The sequence below is a fragment of the Papio anubis genome, chromosome 2 (assembly GCF_008728515.1).
Source record: "Papio anubis isolate 15944 chromosome 2, Panubis1.0, whole genome shotgun sequence".
Lineage (NCBI taxonomy): Eukaryota > Metazoa > Chordata > Mammalia > Primates > Cercopithecidae > Papio > Papio anubis.
The window spans coordinates 170,287,826-170,306,089 of record NC_044977.1 but is presented as its reverse complement, the minus strand read 5'-3'; the positions used below and the strand labels follow the sequence as shown (position 1 = coordinate 170,306,089).

The following is an 18,264-nucleotide window of genomic DNA, read 5'->3' as shown; positions in this document are numbered from 1 at the left end:
TAAAACACTGGAGTCTGAGGAAACCACAGACTTATTCAAAACCTGTCACTAATTTATTTTCTTACCTTAAATTTATCTTAACCCTGTGGATCTCAAACTCTGTTGGCTATCGCAATCACCTGGAGAACTTGATAGCTCTATGCATGCCCACACCCTATCCAACTTCAAAAAGTCTGGTCTTCAGTGTTGTTTAGTAGCACCTCAGATGATTCTGATACACATCAAAGTTTGAGAATCACTGACTTAACCTTTTGGGATGTTAATCTTCCTAAAAAGAAATATCCCATTTGTGTGAGTTTTGAAGGAACAAAAGGAGATGGGCGTTAGACATAGGAAATTACTAAAGACCATCATTGCCAACCACAGGTATGTGGAGGTAACTTGTAGGTCTCACCAACAACAGTATATCCAGTAGGTAGAATTTCAGGACCCCAGTGTCGTGGGTGTCTCATCCCTCCTTGGGAATGGAATAGGAATTACATGTTGCCCCCCTGTTCTTGCAAGGATAAGAATCAAGAATCCTCCTTAAATAAATTCCTCTTGAGCTTTCTCATGACCCAATCGGGACTTCTCAGTCTCCAGGTTTCCCAGCAATGCCCCAACCAATAAACCTGCCAATTAAGCAACTGAATATCATTATTGCGAATGTAATTACAGACAGTAATTATGAGCTTGTAAATGCCTCCCATGAATGAAGCCCTTTTCCCAAACCATCTCGGCTGCTTTTCTTTGGAAAATGGAAAGCAATCCTATCCCTTGCCTCACCCCAAGTGTAGCCTTCCTTGCTTACAAGAAACCCCCTTCTTGCTGACCCAAGGGACATGCTAAGCAAGCTTTAATAGGCTGTGCTTTAAGGGGAGATGTCCTCTTGGAGTGGAGCCCCTTTCAGCATCTCTCAGCCAAGCCTTGTTTCCCTAGGGAGTAATGACTACCCAGTTTGGCTGTATTTCTTAATTTCTGTGGGGTCAAGAGAATTAATACCAAATTTTAGGAATTTCTGTGGAAAAATCAAATCTTAAAGCCTTTTCAAAATAGTTTGAGAACTTTAACATTATTTACATTAAGCTTTGCGAGATGCAATTTGCTGAGGATTTAGAGTCTCAGAAAATAAAGCAGGCACCATAAAAACATGCATGGTGAGAAGTCTTTTCATGTCTGTGGAAATAATATCAATCTCGTTGGGCCCAGAATTAACCCCTGCCCTCAGTAACTTTATATTTAGCACATGAAAACCTCAAGCCCTTATGGATAATGGTACTTGAATGAGTTACACATGGATATGTTTAGCTCGAAATGCAATACAATCTTTCAAGATCTCAATCTGTTGTTGCCTTTTAATGGATAGTGAGAATAAGTGCCTGTAATTGCACCAGTAGCTAGCACAGTCGAAAGTGGTAGAAGTCCACAGCTTTTTGATTTACCATGCAATGAATAATGCCATGTAAACTCTGAAAAGGAAGAATCTATGTTTATATAATGTACCCCATACAATGCTTAGCACAGCCCTTTGCATAGAATGAATTTTCAGAGCTCTTCTCTGAATAAGATCAAATGTTACACCCAAAAGTTAGCAGAGTGTATAATTTTTAAAAGGAGACTTATTGCTTATTGGCCAAATTAAGCTATTTCAAGCCACAGCATTTCCATTTACTATGACAAAGGAATCATGTGTTGATGATTACTTTGTTACTATTGTTTATGGTTTTCTCCTGGAGTAGGAATACAGTGTGCATGGGCATTGGAATTTTCTCGTAGTAACATGAAAACCCAGAAGGGTAAATGCAACTTTCCAAGGTGACTGAGTAATTTACACTTTTAGAGAAACCATCCTAACCAACATTAGCTGAAGACATCTGGTAGCTTTCGAGAGGGTGCTTATGAAAACCTAAAGCATTTTTAACCCTCATGTTAAATAATTTAAAATTCACTTTAAATATTTGAAAGTCAGCTTAAAATTCACTGTGCTATGCACAGGTCAGGATAGACATGTCTCTCTAAGCCCCAGGGATATGGGTATCCATGGTCTTCTGGTAATTTCAGTGTTAAAAAAATTCACATATAAATTTGTGAATTATGATCACTTTAAAGAGACCATATAAACTCTGAAAAGGAGGACTGACATATTTATGTTATATTTTTTCTAATTTTGACAAACAGTAACTTAAGAATTTCTGAAAATATGGATGACCAGATGGATTATGTTTTTTTAATGTGTACAACATGCATACAAATATGTGTGTGTGTGTGTGTGTGTGTAAATATATATTAGCTTGCTCATTTTTGCTCTCTATATCCATGTACAGTAAAGATATTTAAGGAAGTAAAATTTGCCACCGGGGAAGGTTAGTGTCAGAAATTTTTCATCATTACATTTTTTCCCATTTTCTATAGGCCAAACCCTCAAGTCCCTATAAATTGAATAGAAAAAATATATATAATATACATAAATAATTAACCAGCTGCACTCCAACCAAAGACTTTAAGTTCATCATTCTATCATTAGGGCTCTTAATTTGTCCCACAGCTAAAGCACTATCTGCTTTCCTTCATCGGTTCTTATTGCCAACTTGGGACTATATTGAAGCCCTTTACAAAACTTCTATTTGTAAGATCCCCTTCTTTTTTTTTTTTTTTTTTTTTTTTTCTTTTTGTAGGCCATCAGAGGTAGAAGGTGGTAAAAACAGAGTTGCCACTCTCGGTGTGGCCACGTGAGCACGTCCCATTTAAGTAACAGGGTGTCCCTCAGGTCAGCTTGTGATAAAACCCAAGTCAAACAAGGCTGAATCCTGGGTGTTTTATGTCCTAAGGATCTGAAAAGTGTTCACGGCCAGCCCTGACCCTCAAGACCTCAAATGGTCATCTAAGCAGTAACATAAATTGGTGTGTAAACTTGCTCCTGGGCCATTGCTGTGGAAGTGGGACTGGCGAAAGTACAGCCTTGCCATGCGAGAACTAATGTCTTTCTAGGCATTTAAAATAAGGGGGAATGTGTTGATTACTCCGACAGGCAATCCAACTGCAGTGGCTAAATGCCCAAGGCTGACAAATTCTGCATCTTATCACTACCGTCAAGTGGCGTGTGAATCCTGTAAGCCCCAAAAGAATTGAGACACAACTTGCCTTCCAAAACTCTGCATCTCAGCAAAATCTTGACAATGCCAACAGCTCGTCATCTCGTGTTTTTCAACCCTTTAGAAAATGGCCTTACAGCCTGGGACAAACCGAAGCACTGTCCAGACCGAGAACACGACTGGAAGCTAGTAGGAATGTCTGAAGCCTGTCTACATAGGAAGAGCCATTCAGAGAGGCGCAGCACATTGAAAAATGAACAGTCGTCGCCACATCTCATCCAGGCCACTTGGACTAGCTCAATATTCCATCTGGACCATGATGATGTGAACGACCAGAGTGTCTCGAGTGCCCAGACCTTCCAAACGGAGGAGAAGAAATGTAAAGGTAACCAGATTTTTATTAGCCCATTATCATGTGTTTCAACAAGAAAAAAAAAAAAAACCGTGTTGTAATTGTGTACTCCGTCTCCATTTCTCTTCCAATGTATGGCGTCCCATGTTTTCTCCAACTGTTCTTTTACTGGGCGTCATTTTCTTCAAATATTCTTTTTAAAGTAAATAAATAAGTGGAATCCAAAGAAAGCAGCTTGTTTTGGATTCACGTTGTGCTGGGACACTTGGGGTGACGACATTTTTACTTCTCTAATTAGTAGAGGGGTTAGTTTTGGCTTTAATTCCATTTTTGGGTCTGAGTTGAAACAGGCATCGCTGTATTTTTATGACGTCTTGCTTTAAAGTGTGTCTGTGCATATGTACATTTCTTTTCGCAATTGTGCCAGTAGCTAATGGGATCTCAATGCCCACCTTTAACCTAGACAAGTCATGCTCAAATGAGAGGTTTTAAGTTGTTGTCTTCTACTCATTAAATCCTTGTGTCATCATCCTGAAAGGAGAGATTATGGTGTTAGGAGGTTGTCACCTCATAAGGCAAAAAAAAACATTAAACTGGCCTAAGTTCCTGATTGCATTAGATTTAACTGTTCTTTACCTCAGGTCGCCTCCGCCCTGACAGATGTCTTCGTCCTGATCGCTTTATTGTCTTAGGGCTCCCCAAAATCTTTGCTTCTTAAATCAATTTGTATCTTTCAATGTCCAAGAGATCAGTTTGTATCTTTAAATGCCTAAGTTCATTTAATTTCCCATTCTTTTTCAGCTTAGTGGGCTTTTTTTTTTTTTTTAAAGGAGGGTCTATTTAGTTTTTCTTTATGGATTGTGACTTGTGGTAAAGTTTAAAATTGTGTTTTGAAAATCTCGTAATCATATACCAACATATAATAATGAAAGTTTGCAAAGACTCCCATTTACAAGCCCTGAAGGACTTACACAGCTGTTCTACTTTGAACATATACACATGATTATATTTATCCTTCATACAAAAGAACTGGTCTTTTAGGTTTTCTGAAAATACTTTGAAAGCTCCTAGGAACTACCAGTTTACCTGGGAAATTGAGTGTTTCAGTTGGAAATAGAGTTAATCAAAAGTAATAGTGAAATAGTGTTATGAACTCTGATTTGAGGGCAGTCAAAACTATACATGTCCCTTTGGAAAGGTTTCTATTTGGACTCTCTTATATATATAATCGAGGAGATCTGAGAAATTGAAAGGGCTATTTAGAAAAAAAGCAAAATAAAGTTTTTCAAAGGAGTCAGGATGTAGGACGTGTGTGTGTGTGCGCGCGTGCACGTGTGTGCATGCACAAAATACATTTGTTTGCAATACAATTGAGATTTAGTCTTAGCATATGTGACCAGATTGTATCTCCAAATTATATGGGCTGGCACTAAAACCATGTCAGTTTACAGTGAAATGCCAACAGATAACTCTAGCATCCTTGTGATCTAATAATGTCATAAACCCAATTTAATTCACTCACAATTGATACCCATATTCATTCACTTATTTATTCATAGAGTCCATCTATGTCTCTATCATTTAAAATAAACCTTGGCCTTACATATCTAGTTTCCAACACCACACATTTCAGTTTGTTGGCCATCTTAAAAGCAAAAGGAAACAGTCTCTGTTTGGATACAAGATGCTTAGTAGAGTGGTTAAGACCACAAATATTTGAGACTGATCTATTTGAGCTAGAATCCTAGCCTTTCTACTTTCTGTCCTTGACCAAACTTATAAGATTAATACAATTAAATAAGATGATGTATTTAAGCATTTAGCAACGTACCTGACTTATAGTGCTCTCTAAATAGCAGCTGTCATTATTGTTGTCATCATTATTATTAGCTATGCATCATTAAGTCATAAAAATACCTTCAATCATGCTGTGAGCCTGGTAAGGAATGAAGCAAGAGGAGACTTTCAGATGGATGTGGGGTGGGGCATGAGGTTTCAGGGAGGTTAGAGTGGATAATTCATTTTGCATTCATTCAACTCTTTTTCACTGAAAGTCAGAGATGTAATAAGAGAATATAATTAAATTATTAAAGTCCTTCCTCAAGATTCTAATATTAACAGGAAAACAACTAAAATAAGTCTCCCATGTTTTCCAGAGTAACCACCAGGCTTCATCTTGACATAGTCATGAGGCAATGCCTTGGTTCAGCATGAAAATGCCACCAGGAAACCTATGTTATCATGGTCCAAGAAACTTATAAACTAAATATCATTCATTCAGAATGGGCACATGTATTGAGTGAGGCAGCAGTGAGTCCAGGACAGCAACAAGATTATACAGTCTTTCCTTATAGAGCTGGTTCTCCATCTGCTCTGCTTGTCAGCTCTGTATAGTTACTATGAAGAGAGTTCTATTTTGATGTTCATCCATGTTGAGCATTTATTTCCTAGATGGCTGTCTATCCCACACTTGACATCTCAGTCTTGGGCTAGTAATCCATGCATTCACTCATCTGTGTTTATTGAGTGCCTGTATACAGGATATTGTCCTTGATGTCCAAGCATAAGAAAATGGCAGCAGGGCCAAAAGAACATCCAACTAGCCCTATTCCAAGGACCCCATGTAGAAATGATACGAACAAAATAGTCCTGAGGATACAAAAGTTAATTCTGCACAACAGGATCCAAAGAACAAATTGACTCCTTGAAGCTATGCAGTGAGCCCATCTGCCAGATCAGTCACCTAGCCAGGCTAGAGCAGTGCACTTCTAAGCGTGGTTTGGGGACTGGGACCTTTCTGTGAAGTGGTTATTACCATTTCTATTGATGCAAATACAGAAACTGAGAGTAAGCTTTAGGAACTTTTATAGCAGTTTGACGTTGCCACTGGCATCCAAATGCATCCAAATGCATGATCAGTGAATTCGTCTCACTGAACAGGATATAGACAATTGGATGTTGTCAAACTTGCCTGGTCAGTCACGTGTGGCTTGAACTACGTAAAAGTCTTGTGCAGTAGAACCATATATTGCTCCACAATGGACCAGATTTTTAAAATAGGCTTTCACTTCAAATAGTTTGGGAATCACTGATTTATGTTTGTAGTACTCTTAAATATTGTTTCTTTAGGGGTTTTTGGTAGCTATCTAAGATTTTGTTTGTCATTTTGTTCTGAATACTGCTTTTTTTTTTTTTTTTTTTGAGACGGAGTCTTGCTCTGTTGCCCAGGATGGAGTGCAGTGGCGCAATCTTGGCTCACTGCAACCTCTACCTCCCAGGTTCAAGCAATTCTCCTGCCTCAGCCTCCTGAGTAGCTGAGATTACAAGCATGTACCACCATGCCCAGCTAATTTTGGTATTTTTAGTAGAGACAGGATTTCGCCATGTTGGCCAGGCAGGTCTCAAACTCCTGACCTCAGCTGATCCACCCACCTCGGCCTCCCAAAGTGGTGGGATTACAGGCTTGAGCCACTGTGCCCAGCCTTACTGCTTTTATTTTAACCTGCATATACCTATGCTTCTGTCTGCTATAGGCATCCTAAGTGAATTAATTGGTACCACATTTAATTAGAATGAGAGCTCTGAAGCCCTTACATTCTGTTGCAGAGCCCACAAGTTGAATCTGCTGGAGTATCAGAGGCTATTTTAACCAGGAGCAAGTGACCCATTCCCTTCTGCAACTCACCCCACCCACCCACACCCGCTCGTTCCATGCCACACTTCCTTGGCACTTTAATCACAATTTGAACTGATTGCTCAGCCATAAGGACCACATCCTACTCCTTGTCCTCCTCCTCCCTTCCCGGTCTGAGATGATATATCCAGTGCTACTGAAAGTGTAGGAGTACCAACCAGTGGCACTAGGAGAACCTGGAGCTTTGTAGAAATAAGAATCTCAGGCCCCACCCAGATTACTGAATCTCTAGAGAGGGGCCCAGCCTTCTATTTTCTTGCCAACCCAGTGCAGGTTCTTAATACCTGGGTATCATGATGTGCTTGAGCATACTCTTAAACTCGTAGCACAGGAAAGGGTCTGCCACCTGGTGGGCACTTAGGAAATGTGCATTTTTTTTTCGCCTTCCTTGAGTGCACGTGGGGAGCCACTTGAGTCCCTCCATTCTTGGTTGGGCCTTTCTTTGGGCCTGGCTTATCTCAGTCGCCAACTGGAAGGTCTGCTTAGTCACTGCCTAAGAACATATCACCCTGGGACTTGAGCCCTTCTGAGAACCCCACGCTGTTTGACTGAGGCCTTGATCCTCCCCTGAATTCTTACAAGGCTTCTCCCCTCTACCCTCTCATGCCCTACTGTACTTCTCACTGGGAACCACAGGGTCCCACCTCCCACAGGATGGGTTATAGACAGATGCGTGGATCCCTGGAGCTGGACCTAACCAGCCCTGCTGAACCCAGGCAGTCAGGCCTCTATACTTTTATGTCAATCACGGACCTTCCTGAAACCGTGAAACCCAAGGGGAGAAACAAGGCAGGACTCACCCACCTCCCTGGTGGACTCAGAATAAAGGAGAGCAGTAATCAGTGATCTCACGGAAATGTCTCTGTGCTTAACATTTTCAAAACTGATTCTGGAATACCCAGGAAGGCAAGAGGGAATGAGTTAAAATCATTTTAAGAACAAGTTATTTCCTCCCATTATAAAAGCCTATATGTTCATGGTAGAAAAAAAAAAGTCTACAAATTTTTTAAATTGCAAATGGTTTCAAATCAGTTGAAGTTCTATCCCCCAAGGGTAGGCACTGTACATTGTTATTATATTTCAGTGTTTTCTCTGTGCATGTGTATTTTTTATAAACCTGGGATCAGACTAGGCATACCATTTTAACCAGCTTTTAATGCCTAACAATATATCATGAACATTTTCCCATGTCATTAAATATTCTGAGTCCTGACTTTCATTGGCTATAGATTGTTCTTGCTTATAGATGTATCATAATTTATGAAACCAGACCTCAAGATTTAGACAAGTTAAAGTAATTTTTTAAACAATATCTTATGTCAGCAAAGGGGAAAACTATTAACTCGTGCTCTTCATAAAGAAAAAAAATGAATCAAATCAGTGATGACAATTTCAAATGATATACCATTCTCATTTACCAAAATAACAAAGTGTCTTAAAAGTTGGAGACATAAATGCAAGTCATTGTGTGCATTATAATCTTTCATGTTAGACATTCACATTTTCAGCAGATGATTGCTATCTTTGTCCTTAAGTAAAATACAAGGACATCTCCAGGTGAATAAGTATTTTAGAAGGTGGAGGATTGAAAAGCTTGCGCCCTTCCGCCAGTACTATCATCTGCTACATCCATCTCTGCTCTCCACTCTGCCCCACTCATCATACATCAGGATCTGCAGTCCCAACTGAGAGTGCCAGTGATTCATATACCTCAAGGGCACTCTGGGAACCTTAGCAATCAACATGAGAACAATGGCTGTCTCTCCACTTTTGGCATATGTCAGATAGCTGTGTGATTTGATACTTCAAAGGCAGGGACGAGTACCCCATAAGTATACTGGGGCAGACAGAAATAGAAGATCAAGGGGAAAAAAAGCTACCTGCGAGATGGGAGGGAATTAAAAACAAAAAACTGGAAACAGCAATGTCAAAGGGAAGTAGCTCTCAGAAATCCAAGGCCCTGGTTCATCTAACTTCAGTTTTCAGAGATGCAGCATGGAGCAGGGGATAGACCACCCCACGCTTTCCAAGGCCAACTGAACAGTGTCTGTCATGCCGAAAGATGCAGATGTACCCAACCATACCTCTCATCATACTCTGTCCCAGGGAAATACTCACACAGGGCACAAGTCTGTTCAAAAGTGTTCTTTGCATCTTTGTTTTTGTTACTGATAAACTGGAAGCAATATATGTGTCTGTCCACTGGGGAATGTTCCAATAAATTGTGGTATATCCAAAGCATTCACTAGAAAAATAAAAAACAGACTTTTTTTAAAAGAAATGATTTCAGGAATGCTTAATGAAAGTAAGCATGCATTAAGAATAGTGTAATCCCACTTATAGCATTAAAAGTCTATATAATTGTGTATTTACAAATGTGCACAGAAAAAAGTTCCCAGATATACATCAAACTTGTTTCAGTAGATACCTTAAAAAAGAAAAGGGTGGAATAAGAAGGATTAACTCCATATGCAACTGCATTCAAAAATCTTTACAAGAATGTATTAACAAATATTAATGAATGTATTAATGAATAATGATGTGCATAATTTGTTTAATGTTATGATCATACGCTTCACAGTTAGGCGTAAGTTGATTTCTTGCTCTTTAAATCATCAGCTCAGGGAAAATTTTTTAACCTCTGTAACCCTCAGTCCATTTAGTTTTAAACGGGAATAATATCGAGCTTTCAGATTTGTTGTAAAGATGGAAGATATTTCAATGAAGGATTTAATTTTTTTAAATAAAAAAAAAGGCCAGGTGTGGTGGCTCACACCTGTAATCCCAACACTTTGGGAGGCCGAGGCAGGTAGATCACTGGAGGTCAGGAGTTCAAGACCAGCCTGGCCAACATGATGAAACCCTGTCTCTATTAAAAATACAAAACAAAATTAGCTGGGGATGGTGGCATGTGCCTGTAATCCCAGCTACTCAGGAGACTGAGGCAGGAGGAGCGCTTGAACCCAGGAGGCAGAGGTTGCAGTGAGCTGAGATAGCGCCATTGCACTCCAGCCTGTGTAACAGAGCAAGACTCTGTCTCAAAAAAAAATAAAGAAAAGAAAAAAAGATGAAAGATAATATGTATAAAGCACCCAACATAGTGTCTGGCACTTAGGAGAGACTAAACAATGATAACTCTTCTTAGAATATAAACACACCTCTTAGCCTTGTGCCCACCTCCTTCAGTTTTTGCCACCCTTTCTGACCTTGAAATACATTGAACTATATAAATGAAGGGAAGCGAAACAAAACATCCTGTGCACAGCTCTAGTAGAGGCATAAACAGTTGGGAAAAAAAAAGTCCATAGCAACAACTAAAGTATTTTTTTTTTCAGACTCTTTTAAAATTTAAAACTTTAAATAAGAAATCAAGGGGAAAACGCAGTAGCTGAACTGGAATTCTAACTCAGGCAATCTGGCCCCAGGGTCAGAGCTCTCTACGGTTATAATCCCCTGTAACTCTAAAGGGTAAGAACATTCCAGACCTAAAGGAAAGAATTTGAAACTGTAGAGGAAATACTGCTCTACTGTCAGGTAAAGATTGCAGGGCGGTCAGACCTGCCATGATGGGAGCAGTAGGGGTCAGCATGTATCTACTTATACAGTCCGAGGTCATATTCTGGTGCTGCCACTTACCAGCCGTTGAAACTTGGGCAAGTCGCTTAGTTTGTTTGAGCCTCAGTTTTCTCATCTGTCAAATGTGGACCCTGCCTCATAGAACTGTGGAAAGAAACAAGCTCTTCGATGATCTCATGGGACACAGTGGGTGCTCACTACATGGGAGTTCTTTTTCTTACAGTGAGCCAGAAAGACTATGAGAACCACGTTGGACATTAGGAATGTAGCATGCCCATGTAAGAATAACCACTAAATTGTGACGGACAGGATTGAAGTTTCTAAAGCCAGGAATATTATGGACGCAGACAGAAGAGATGCAATAGCCAAATCCCGTGACTCTTCCAACAAGTAGTTTTCAGACAAAATCAGATACAAGTGGATGGCTGATGTACCTAGCATAGAAGGTGGAAAGGTATTGTTGGGAGGGTCAGCCTTACAAAGACATCGTAGGTGATCACTGGAATTCAAAGTCTTTCCCTTCCCCAGGACATCTTCTACAAGTTGCCCTGAACGCTTATAATTCTATCAGTGCCCTCCTATTGTTGTCTTTCAAAATGCAGACTTACTGGCTGAATATCTTATCAAGTCATTACCTTCTCCAAATGGGTGAATTGGATAAGATACCTTTTACTTTTGCCAGGGTCCAATAAAGACAATGGAAAGAATGGAACTAGAAGGAGGCCATGAACAGGGTAAGGATAGCAAAGGATAAGAGAGAAAGAAAATAATAATAATAAGGAACAGGACTGCCAAGTAACAAGTAACACTGTGCAGCTTGTCAGGGTGTGAGCAGCACTCACTTCATTGTCAAGGCTCTAAAGACAAACGTCACCTATCTCATTGTTTGTCAAGGGCTGACCCTGAGCATAGGTTTAAACTACAAAGAGTTTCCAGCCAAATCTAGACAAATGTGTGAATGGCGTAATGATCATAGGCTATCAAGACATCCCCAAAGGCCTCACCTTACACAGCTGGCCTGCTGCATGGTATCTTAGGGATGTTGCCCAGCACTTAGTAAACACATAGGAGAATGTTTAGGACAGATGACCACTGGTTCTTGGCTTTGACACTTACCAGCTATATAACCTTGGCTAAATCAATAATTCTCTCCAACAAAGAACATAGTCAGAGATTAACTGACCACAAAGAAATCAAAGAGATGAATCTGTACTCCGTTTTTAAAGTGGTCCTCCAATATGATAATCGTATTTCCGCTTGTGGGGGAGGCAAGGAAAAATATATTAAATCATTACCAGCCCCCTAAAACAAGATATGATCATCATGAAAACATAGTATCAGTCCCAGGGTAAGTTGGGAAATCAGTTGCCTTAAACCATCTCTTTCAGTGTCCTTACTTCCCTTGAGGACATCTTTTTCCCAGGCACATAGGAGTCTTCAGGCTATCCAAACCCATTTTCAGTTCTCTACTAAGTCTAGGCTTTTTCCTTTTCAGTTTCTGAAAAATTCTCATTTTCCATAAAAAAACTTATTCCCCTGAAGTACTGTTGGTGACCAGTACTGACTTACATCCTTACCTCTCCTGGAGGATGTACCCCCGGAGATGCTGCAATCTCATGCCAAAGGTAGCCTCTGATAGTGGCATTGCAGACTAGGAGGCACATACATGGGGGAACCATATCACCTGTGCTTATGACCTGGCACAGGGCTGGTTTCTCTCTCCAGTTATTTGAGCTGTATTTACAGATTGGTCTTTCAGGTCTTGGCCAGTTCAGCCTTCTTGATTGAACTGGAACAAATATGAGCCTCTATCCACACTGCCAGGGTCCCAGAAATGCAGAACCAGCTGAGCTTTTCAAGTAAGATTAGAGTCAGAAATCCTCCATGGTCCAGAGCTATTCTCCATGGCACTGACCTGACATAGGATTATTGTATATTGTGAACCTCTATCCCCATGACATTTGTCAGTATGGGCTTATACAAGGGACTTGGCTTTATTAAACTGCACTGCCTCTTAAAATACTGAGCTGTGCTGCATATGTGACTGTTTAACTCAATTGTCTATATGATAAAGTCACTTGGCATTTGAGTAAGAATATCATGTGTGGGTTGATGGTTTATTAGTCTAGATTGGAATATTCTATGACTGGCAGATTGTACCCCAACAACCCGTAGTTGCCTCAGACATCTAGTACAGCTATAAAGGCCATACTATTTTGGTTAAGCCTCAGGACTAATGAAAAGATACATATTCAACTCTTTGTTTGCCTAGTTCTGGAAACAACTTCTTATAATAAGACTAAGATATAAAACTAAAGGTCAAAACTGTGTAAGTAAAAGAAGTTACTGCCCTTTAAGGGAAAAATAATACATGTTAATTTTTGCAGCAATTTCAATTGAATGGGTTTCCAGGGAAACGGGTATCTGCAATGGGTTCATCCCACTTAATATTTATGACAAGACATAGGGAATTTCTTTCATGCTATCTTTTCCTGGTTACACACGACATGCTCATTCTTAAATTTCCTTTGAAGCGATCATTCTATGCTTGAGTCTTATTTGTTCTCCCAAAAAAAGAAATGAATGCCCATTCTATGATTTTTTAAGAACCTTCGATATCAGGAATATAAGCCTGGTGATCACTACTAAAAAATAAAAGTATGCAAATCAATCTGACTCCCTTTTTTAATGAATCAAAAGCTATTTGTTATTACTTGTTTTATTGAAAATCTGCTTACTTTCTGAGTTGGATTCTGTTTCTAAGAGTTGAAGTGGAAAAATAAAATTGGTGGCAAAGGACCACTAAGTCTTCAAGGTTAAGTAAATTGTATGTTTTCTTGGAAGAGCTCCTAAGGCAGACCTATAAATTTCTTTTTATATTTTGTTTTAATCTCAGGTTTACCAAAAAGTTGTCATAGTGCAAATAATTCCCATACCCTTCACCTGGATTCACCAATTGTTAACATTTTACCATATTTCTTTTCTCATTCTCTGTATGTGTGTGTTTGCTTATATACATATTATTATGCCATTTGCAAACCATTTGAGAGTAAGTTATAAACATCATGCCCTTTAAACTCTAAATACCTTCTAAAACTAAGGAAATTATCCTAGGAAACCATAGCACAATTATCAGAATTGGGAAGTTTAACATTGATGCATACTGTTTTCTAATCCTCAGACTTTCTTTACATTTTACCAATTATCCTTCCTGCCACTCCCTTGGAGGAGGAGTTGAGGTGAGGACCAGGGCTGGAGAGAGAACTTGTCTCTAAGAGGTTTTCACAGGCTTCGTTCCACTAGACAGGGCTGGGAGAGGCCACCACCAATTGTCCTTTGTACCAATCTTATTTTCTGGTCTGGGATCCAGGCCAGGATCATTCATTTTATTTATTTACTTTTTCTCTCTTTAGTCTGCTTCTTCTTCCCACCACCTGTCCAACTTTACTAGAGTATAATGGACAAATAAAAATTGTATGTATTTATCATGTACATAATTATGTTTTGACACATTATACATCTATAAATGATTAAATCAAGCTAATTAACATATCTATCACCTATATCCTTTTCACTTTTTGTGGTGAGAACATTTTAGCAATATTAAAGTATACAGTGAGTTATTAAATATAGTCACCATGCTATGCAATAGATCTTCAGAACTTAGACGTCCTGTCTAACTGAAATCATGTACCCTTTGACAAACATCTACCCATTCTACCTACCCTCCCCACTGCAGACCTTAGTTATCACCATTCTACTGTACACTGCTTCGATTTCAGCTTTGTCCATTCCACATACAGGTGAGATCATCCAGTGTTTTTCTTTCTGTGCCTGGCCTGTTTCACTTAGCATAATGTCCTCCAGGTTTATGTTAGTCTGGAACCATTTCACAGTTTTTCTTTGTCATTCATGCCATTGAAGAAATATTTCTTGAAGAAACATAGGCTGATTATTGTGGAAGACAGTGTGGTGATTCCTCAAGGATCTAGAATTGGAAATAGCATTTGACCCAGCCATCCCATTACTGGGGATATACCCAAAGGATTGTAAATCATGCTGCTATAAAGACACATGCACACGTATGTTTATTGTGGCACTATTCACAATAGCAAAGACTTGGAACCACCCCAAGTGCCCATCAATGATAGACTGGATTAAGAAAATGTGGCACATATACACCATGGAATACTATGCAGCCATAAAAAAGGATGAGTTCATGTCCTTTTCAGGGACATGGATGAAGCTGGAAACCATCATTCTCAGCAAACTGTCACAAGAACAGAAAATCAAACACCACATGTTCTCACTCATAGGTGGGAACTGAACAATGAGAACACTTGGACACAGGAAGGAGAACATCACACATCGGGGCCTGTTGTGGGGTGGGTGGCTGGGGTAGGCATAGCATTAGGAGATATACCTAATGTAAATGACGAGTTAATGGGTGCAGCACACCAACATGGCACATGTATACAGATGTAACAAACCTGCATGATGTGCACATGTACCCTAGAACTTAAAGTATAATTTAAAAAAAACAAAATTGTGGAAAAGAGGAAAGAAGGGAAGATAACCAGAAAGAAAAAGAAGAAATACAGGCTGATTATTATTTTGGAATGTCCCTTAATTTAAGTTTGACTGATGTTTCCTCATGATTTTTTTTAGACAAGGTCTCACTCTGTTGCCCAGGCTGGAGTGCAGTGGTGACCTCATAGCTCACTGCAGCCCTAAACTCCTGGCCTAAAGCAATTCACCCACTTTGGCCTCCTTTGCTCTGGGTTACAGGCATGAGCCACCACACCTAGCCTTTCCTCATGATTAGAATCAAATTATACATTTTGGACAGAGATATTAAAAAATTGTATGGCATGGCGTTTGTTCCTATATAATTTTAGAGTTAATTATATGATGCAGAAATAGTTTTCAATCTTCCAAACCACTTATATCTTAGTGTGAGCAGGCCTAGATCTTTACTGGTGAGCTCATTATCTCACTGAGTTAGAAGAAAGTATATTTTCTAAAAGTTCTCTAATAAGCATCTATTCAATGCTTTAAAGGTGAATGTCAGAAGAAAAAGTTGTTTCTCTGCCCCCTCTGATATTTTTAAGGTTTTGAAAGACAGAATGATACTTACCTAGGGAACGCCTTTCTCCGTAATACAGGCAAAGAGTACATTGTCCACGGTCTGAAGACTTTTCTGAAGATAAAAAAATAGATATGGCCACTTTATTCTCTTCTCATATTTTAACTAAACATTCTTTTCTTTCCACAATCCAATCATATTAAATTACAAAACAACTAAGATCTTAGGTTAACCTTGATATTTATTATGTATCTTTCTGGAGCATTTTGACATTTGAAATAAAATGAAGAATTTCAATCTGCCATTTCTAGATTTGGATCTCAAGGGTACCAACATGAAGTAGATCCTATTTTTGAAAACTTTTACAAATCCTTTTACTCTACTCATCCTTCAAGGCCCAATTCAAACATCACTTCCTCTGTGCATCCCCATGCACCATCAGAATGAATTTGGGTTTTTGTTTTTAATGCTGTGATAAAATTTTGTCCAAGTACTCACTGTCTTCTGCCTTATTTAATTGTGGCTTCTGAACATGCCTGTTTGATTCACTGGAGATTGTGAATTCATCTTGATTTGTACTGACAATGTTTTAAATTGAGTGTGTTCTATGTGTCCAATACCTTACTATATGCTGAGAATAAAAAATTATATGCACACCCCTTTTTTTCATAGGATTTCAAACAGAAAATGTTGGCAGAATTTCGAGTCTAGGCTTGCAATGAGCAGTAACTCTGTTGACAACCAAGCGATGATGAAAATTCTATTGGCTGGCTAGCATTTGTCTTAGGAAAGAATAATGAAGAATGTAACTTACGTTGTTTCAAAAATAATAATTCCATTTTACTCCATGTTCACTTAATGCTTGAAGTATTCAGTGTATGGGATACTGTTTTCTGCTTGCTGATATGTATTTTTAGTTTGGTTGCAAATTTCAGAGTCAGGGCCATGTCTTCCTCCTATGGTGTATCTCCATTCGATGTGGGAGAATAACATACATGGTATTGATACCTAAATGATGTAAACTTTATTTTATTTTGAGAATCAGTCTTAGTTAACTCAAGCTATTTGTAGCCCTGCGTCTATTTTTATAAAGCTTCACTGAGATATAATTTACATACCATCAAATTCCCCTGTTTTAAGTGTATAGTTCGATGATTGTTAGTATATTTACAGAGGCGTGCAACCATCATCATGATCTTATTTTAGAACATTTCCATCATCCCTAAAGAAACTTTGACTCATTGACAGTTACTCCCCATTCCTGTGCCCAGCCTCTGGCAATGACTTTCTTTCAGTCCCTTTAGATTTGCCTTTTCTGAAACTTAACAAAAGTGGAATGCTGTAGTATGTGGTCTTATATGACTGGCATCTTTCTCTTAGTATACTATTTTTGAGATTCACCCCAAGGTAGCATGTATCAGTAGTTTGAACTTTTTACCTTTTTTTATAACATTTTCAAGTATACTGTAGAACTGGAGCCTTTATTGACAAAGAATAAATCTTTTGAAACTACATCAGTTGTGGCATAGTCTAAATTTTGCACTAGTTGTTCTTAAGGGTGAAAAAGCAAAGTAAATGCAGATGATTCAATTGTTCATTCATTATTCCTATTATTAGGGAAATTTGTTTTAAAATTAATCTCTGACATGTTATTCTGGGATAAAGAAAGTATACTGTAGCTGTTAAATGTCAAAATTATTCCACTTAAACAACCAGTCAACTTTTCACATCAAGTCGATCATTGTGAATTACAATGAAATAATTATCTTAACACATAAAGGGGAAACATATCTACTTTCTCTAGGTGATTAAATTTAAAAATACACTAAATGAGCTGCTATGTGATATTCAAGTAAAACATAAATGATATTTATAAAACACATAAAATATTGAAGAGCGTTTTTTTTCTAGAGATACAGGGAAACATATTGACTATAATAAATATACAATGTGACATTAAATTAAGTACATCTTTGGAAACACAGATAAATCATTGAAGTGATCTTAGAATTTGTGTCGAAACACATTGTTAGTCACCCAGAAATTTCAAAACAATAAAATAATTTTCCACTTAGAAAAGCATAGCGTGGAAGTGGGAAAAGTGATTTCTAGAATAGTAACTCGAGGGCCTAAATTTCAATACTAACCTTTTCCCTTAGTAGTTACGTACAGTAAGAAAAGCACCCCTCAGTTTTCCACTGTGCAAAATGAATGGAAATACCTTCCCAACCGATCTTATTGTTTATAAAGACACCATGCAATAGACCTCATCATTATTATATAGCCAATTGTCTAATTAAAGGTACACCAAAACTGAAATATTTTTGCATTTTTTTCTACACCATGATGTTCAAGCCACATCAGACTATATTAGATTCATTAAGGTTTGCTTTTGAATCAAATGTTCATTTATAAAAAAGAGCAGACATTCCACTGTTGGCTTAGAAAATAGAAGACTTCAATGATGATAACAGTGGTCTGAAGT

At 38.5% G+C, this 18,264-nt stretch overlaps 1 protein-coding gene and 1 long non-coding RNA gene across 16 annotated transcripts in view; one reads left to right on the top strand and one right to left on the bottom strand.

Annotated features, from left to right (window-relative positions):
- The window catches only part of THRB (thyroid hormone receptor beta), a 365,609-nt gene that overhangs the window by 289,166 nt on the left and 58,179 nt on the right, over positions 1–18,264 (top strand). For all 13 annotated transcript variants that reach the window (XM_017955962.2, XM_017955956.3, XM_017955963.2 and 10 more), the window contains one exon: positions 3,196–3,456. In XM_017955962.2, the coding sequence (XP_017811451.1) occupies positions 3,196–3,456 (261 nt within the window). The remainder of the gene's footprint in view (positions 1–3,195; positions 3,457–18,264) is intronic.
- The window catches only part of LOC116273842, a 63,567-nt gene continuing 48,696 nt past the window's right edge, over positions 3,394–18,264 (bottom strand). The window contains exons 3-8 of one of the 3 annotated variants that reach the window (XR_004182309.1): positions 16,594–16,787; positions 15,831–15,893; positions 10,754–10,837; positions 9,236–9,362; positions 5,255–5,359; positions 3,394–3,954 (exon numbers count right to left, since the gene is read on the bottom strand). This is a non-coding gene — a long non-coding RNA (uncharacterized LOC116273842). The remainder of the gene's footprint in view (positions 3,955–5,254; positions 5,360–9,235; positions 9,363–10,753; positions 10,838–15,830; positions 15,894–16,593; positions 16,788–18,264) is intronic. The other 2 variants (XR_004182310.1, XR_004182308.1) reach the window with 2 other exon arrangements.